At 29.0% G+C, this 6,000-nt stretch overlaps 1 protein-coding gene across 1 annotated transcript; it reads left to right on the forward strand.

The window, feature by feature from the left end:
* The first annotated feature begins 4,019 nt into the window (after positions 1 to 4,019).
* Positions 4,020 to 5,732, forward strand: LOC131008895 (transcription factor PRE3-like). Its single transcript, XM_057935997.1, has 2 exons — positions 4,020 to 4,251; positions 5,368 to 5,732. Exons 1-2 carry the CDS (start codon positions 4,144 to 4,146, stop codon positions 5,512 to 5,514), a joined length of 255 nt encoding a protein of 84 aa, XP_057791980.1. The 5' UTR covers positions 4,020 to 4,143; the 3' UTR covers positions 5,515 to 5,732.
* Positions 5,733 to 6,000: the final 268 nt, after the last annotated feature.

Consider the following 6,000-nt stretch of genomic DNA (forward strand, 5'->3'; position numbering starts at 1 on the left):
TATGTAATTCGAAACCTGCTACATGCACGCAAGTTGCAAGGTATGGATCTTGATTAATCCAAGATCGATATTTTTATTATTTTTGTATAAATATATATAACTTTAAATATATATTTTATTAGAAAAACTTTGAGGATTCAACTATATAGGAGTATTTTCTTTGTTTTAGAATTGTTAATTAAATATGTCTTGTTTTTTTATTCTTCGAGGCAAATGGATTTTTTTTCTTTTTAACCCACGATTTTACTAAGCAGAATGCAGAAAAACTGATGATAAATTTTATTTAAATCACTCTATATAAATGATTTATTTTTCAAAACTTGTGAATCAGAAATTCTCAAGGAATTTTCAAAAAGAAAAAAGAAATTCTCAAGGAATGTTTCTCATCTCTTGGACTTTTGGCCCACTAGTAGGCCCATGTTAATTCCTTACACTTTCACCATCATATCCATTATCCAAAATGACTTCTTAAAACTCCACTAGAAAGGGCAAAAACGTTACACCATTAATTAAACCTCATCTTTTTAGTAACTTTTATAATATTTAATTTCCGCATTATATTTAATTGATACTTCTCGTTATTCATAGATATTGTATATTGATTATGTGAAATTAATTTTGAACGTGTCATGGCCAATGAGTCATTGCTCTAATGATAAAGTTGAGGCACCTAAAGATTTTTCTTTATCAGAGGTCTTGGATTCAATCCCGCTTGCGTGGGTTGATATATTACATATGTTAAGAAGTGGTATCCGTTAGTAATATACACGAGAATTAAACAATATGTCATCCACTTTCCATAAGCACCCCTAAGTGCTCTTATGTTTAGTTCACACATTAACAATATTCTTCATTATTTCTTATTTTATATATTTATTTTAATTTGAATACTCCAGAAATTACCATTGACATGATCATTAATTAATTTTATGAATTACATAAAAATCAAATTTCCTTTATTCATTTTAATAATTTATTTGAAGTGAACGGAAAAAAGAATAAACTGAGCTTCATTTTTTATGTAATTTATAAAATTAATTACATTAATAACAATTTATGAGAGATTAATTAGAATACAAATATATTAAATTAAAAGTGTTAATATGAACTGAATGTGAATAATGCTCACCGAGAAGAAGAAGAAGAAAACGATTACTATTGGGAGTGATAAGTTAATCAAAATGCTAAAGTGTCAATCTATAACAATTATCAGGGAAATATAACAAATCTAACTTTTGAAATATATTTTCCCCCCTTAGATTTGGAATTTGACTTATTGGTTCAATTAATGAAATCCACATTTTGATTTTTTATTTTACTTTTTGAAGATTTGGTCAATAGCTAGATACATCTAGATGTCTGGAATATTTGGAACAATCGAAACGAGAAGGTGTTCAAGAAAAAGGCAAGCTGCTGCAATGACTTAATCGAAATGATTAGAGTTCGTTTTTGGTTCTGGATCTCAAATATTTCCCCTCATTTTATCTTCTTTAGCTTGGCAGATTGGATTTGTAATCCATCTCTTTGCCTCGAGCTTTTGTGTATTGTGTTGTTTTGTTTTTGTTGTTGTTCTTTGTATCTCGTTGGGTTGCACCCCTAGTGCGTTTTTTAATGAATTTTATTTACCTAAAAAAAAGTTAAAGTACTCATTCCTAATTAATTAAGGACTTCTAGTTTTAATGATGGATATAGAAAACAAAACTACTTGGTTCAATGAATGTGTATATAATTTGTATCGGCAGCTCATTAAAATTTCCATTGCAACAGCACTTATTTAGTATATTGGGTAGTTATGCTCTGTGCAAGTTTGAAAAATTCAAAACTAATACCAAACTAAAGAACTAACCACAAAAATTAGTGCCAAATTTCTTGGTTGGTGAATGCTGCCAATGTCCAATAATTTTATCACTACTATTTAGTATCCGGTAATCATGCTTTCATACTAATAAAAAACTAGTATCATCCCTTTGGGTGGCCTACCTACGGGATGATAAATTTATGATCTATTAAAGTCTATGAGTTCGAATTTCATATATTTTGCGTAATATTTTCACGATGAAATTTTCATCATAAAAGTATTAATGTTATGAATACTCATTTTATTTTCTTGCTTCCTCTGGTGGGACACTGGATCTCATCCCAAATATACATGTACAATTCTAACTAACTTTGTCGATGATACCATTCATTTTGAGTATATATAGTTGGAAAGCTAGCTCTCATTGTGGAGTATATTTTTATAGAGAATTTTATATATATGTGATTAGATTTCAAGTTCAACATCGATTTGATCGCATGATGTTGAAATTAAATTATGGGACATAAAGCTTAAAGATGGTTTTTTTTAGATCAAGTTTGAGGTAAAAAGACAAGTAATGTTCTTGACTTCTTTCCAAGCTACAAATATCATTTAAACAAGAGAAAAAGGAAATGGATAAACAAGAGAAAAAGGAAATGGATAATATTTTAACTTCTCTCCACAGACAAATCAAATGATTAGATATAATATCAAATTAAAAGAAGTGACCACATGATTATTCTTTGTATATATTTTTAATTGGGTGGATAAAACCAAAACCCTAACAGTATCGTATGTTTAAAATAAGCTCGAGTGCATTGTCTCAACTCTAAAGATAAAAGAACACAATTTCACTATAATAAATCTATGCAGTTGGCCGCATTATGGCTACCCATAAATTAGTTCAATAGGAAAAATTTTAATTTATTTAATATTATATTTTTGAAATAAAAATAAAATTTAATTAATTAACTGTATTGCTTATATTATACTATCTTTTTTGTACTTTTTATTTTTATTTTATTTAGAGAAAATAAATAATTTCTATGTGAATAATACAATAAAATAATTAAATATTTTATTTTAAAAATAAATTAAATAAAAATTACTAGTATTTAATTTATGGATGATCACGATATAACCGTTTAGCATCAATCATTTCGAATCCCCGAAATACACACATAGAGAGATGTTCCAAAAGCGAGAGATATGACAACAAAATAGACAAGAAATCCTAATCCCAATCCCAACAGCCCAATGCCAAGGAAATGAGAAACAAACAAGGTATCATTTTCGTGCGATGTGAACAGCACTGTCCGTAATCCTATTAACCAATCCTATCCACACACGTGTTTGATCCACCCCACAAAATTAATCATTTAATTTAAATTTTCACACAAATTAGCAAATACTACATTTAACTTTTATAAGAAAAGATAATTTATATACAATTAATATCCGACTCAGGTATCCGAATTGATTGTTATGTACTCTGAACTGATAAAAAAATCTCGGTCAGGGTTTGATGCAGTGTTAGAGGAAATTTTGAGTTGGACACCAATCCGTTTGGACGGCCCTATATACAATATTTTATTTACTTATAAACAATAAATAAGGTTATTTAAATATTACAATGATTTAATACAATTCCAATTAAAAATTAGACTATGTTTTTTGGGCATCTCAAAAATGAATAATTGATTAATACAGTAGGATGGAGGATTATTTCCGATCTTCTTATTGTTATATCATCAGTTTGTTTGTTTTTAAGATTTATATTGGTGATTAATTAATTTTTATGTAAATTATAGTTGTCAGGTGTGATAAATTCAATTTAGAAGAAACACAGCCTTAAATATGATTGTCTTAATTTATTCTTTGCAAGTTTAACTTTTGTTGCAATCTGAGGTGTAAGTAATTGAATTTTATTTGTTGAACTAATTTTCGGTGTAAGTATTAACTTAATCCTTCTCTCTCATAAATTTTGGTCGTGAAATTAACACAAACCAGCATGAATACTATATACAGCAGTTGGGAACCGAGATTAAATAGAATTAATTTGATCGAAAATGTGGGTTTCTAAATGCTTCTTTTGCAAAAGGGACAAAAACTTGTGGGACCTACCTACTGTTGTGTTAAGACAACTGGGTCCCACGTCAGCCCAATTTCACCATTCACAATATTTTGGAGTATATTATTTCAACTGCTTGTTTGTGTCCATGGCCTTTTCGAACTAACCCTCACTATTCTCATTCCTTTTTAAAACCCTCATTTCCCCTCCTTTCAGCTTCCCACTCCCCACCCCCCCCACCCCACCCCCAAGAGAGAGATAGAGAGAGAGAGAAATGTCAAGTAGTAGCAGGGATAGAAGTTCAAGAATTACAGAAGATGAGATCAATGACCTCATCTTGAAGCTGCAGCCGTTGTTGCCAGATTCAATGTCTAATACAAGGGTATGTAATACTATACCTTAGATTCAATTTTAAATTGTAGCATTTTTCTCAACAAATATAATTTATATTTTGGCCCAAACTTTTGAGTTTTGAGGCCACTTTATATATATATATATATATATATATATATATATATATATATATATATATATATATATATATATCTTTTCAAATGCATGCTACGTGTATAGTAAAATATGATTAATATAATATAAAGAAACACAAGGTTCAAACAAGATATAGAAGATATATAGTAGTACTAGTACTCTCCTAAGATTTTGGGTTAATGACACGTAAAACCACGAATTTTAGGCATATTCTGGTTTTAACCTTCAACGAAAGATTTTGCCAATAAAATCACGAATTTTAGACATATTCTGGTTGTAACCTCTAATTAATTAACAAAAGATATGCGTATAAATATTTAAACTTTTAATTATTTCTGATTTTAACTACAGAAATAACATCCGGCCGAATACATAGATTTAACTAGGGTACATTCTGCATGATTATAATTGAGATAGATTTAATTTATTCATTTGTTTAGGTATGAAATGACATAGTTTAGCATTTATTAGCCATATAAGCGAGTTATAAGCCACATAAAATTAAAATGCTAAGTATGTGGCTAGATAATGTTCCCATAGTTAAAATCAGAAACAATTAAAAGTTTAAATATTTATACGCATAATCTTTTGTTAGATGTTAAAATCAAAATATGTCCAAAATTCATGATTTTACAGATATAATTTTTTTAGAGGTTAATATTCACAAAATTCGGGATTTTACATGTCATTAACCGTAGAATTTTCTTCAAACCAACCTGAAGATATGAAAGAGACTATTGGAAAAGATGTGTAGGTAAAAAGAGACCCCTCATCCTATCAAGATAGAAAAAATAATACACCATATAGCAATAATTGGTGCCAATTTCAAAGACTAGTTACTAGAAATATAAAAAAGTTGCAACGTAGCATGATGACTTTCACTAGCTAAATATGAACTATTAGGCACTACTACATATTCATGCATGGTGCATATGTGTTTGGAAGTCGGCAAAAAAAATAATTATATATATTGTATATTAATTCTTAATTTGTTTTGCTTATTATATAGGTTTCAGCATCAATGATTTTAAAGGAGACATGCAATTACCTCAAGAAATTGCACAAGGAGGTGGATGATCTAAGTGAGAGACTGTCTCAACTTCTGGCTTCTGGAAGTTTCGATGCAGATACTATTAGGGCACTCCTCCGACGTTGAATATATTCTCACATGATCTCTAAAGATACCTATTTGTCTCGTATCTTTGGAATATTAGAATTAATGGAGAATCTACGAAAGATTGAAAAAAGTTTTACGGGAACATACAAGCGATGCAAACTTCGATTTATAAGTAGCAAGATTTAGGATTCAAATATCACCACTCTACGATCCTCCACAAGTAAATAAAAAAATTTATGTTATATTGTTCAGGGCCACTTAGTTAGCATGTGCAATAGCGTTTCTCCCATCCTAATTTTTATGTCAAATCTGGATTATTTATACGATTATAAATTGAATTATTTTTTTTCAAAACATTTTTTTTAAAAAAAATTTAAGCACCTTCATAGTTGAAAATTAATTTTCAACTTTAACTTCCTTCAAACTATATTTTGGCTCCACCACTAGCCGTAGTGTAGCTCAGTATATATGTAATTCAATCTGATTCATTTATTTATTTCCAATATCATTGTTTATAGGCATAAT

The sequence above is a fragment of the Salvia miltiorrhiza genome, chromosome 2, assembly GCF_028751815.1.
Source record: "Salvia miltiorrhiza cultivar Shanhuang (shh) chromosome 2, IMPLAD_Smil_shh, whole genome shotgun sequence".
Lineage (NCBI taxonomy): Eukaryota > Viridiplantae > Streptophyta > Magnoliopsida > Lamiales > Lamiaceae > Salvia > Salvia miltiorrhiza.

Bases quoted from the DNA above. Each gene is read 5' to 3' on its own strand.
- LOC131008895 (XM_057935997.1), top strand. From the start codon at position 4,144: ATGTCAAGTAGTAGCAGGGATAGAAGTTCAAGAATTACAGAAGATGAG. The intron at 4,252-5,367 runs GTATGTAATACT...CTTATTATATAG, and splicing joins ATTCAATGTCTAATACAAGG to GTTTCAGCATCAATGATTTT.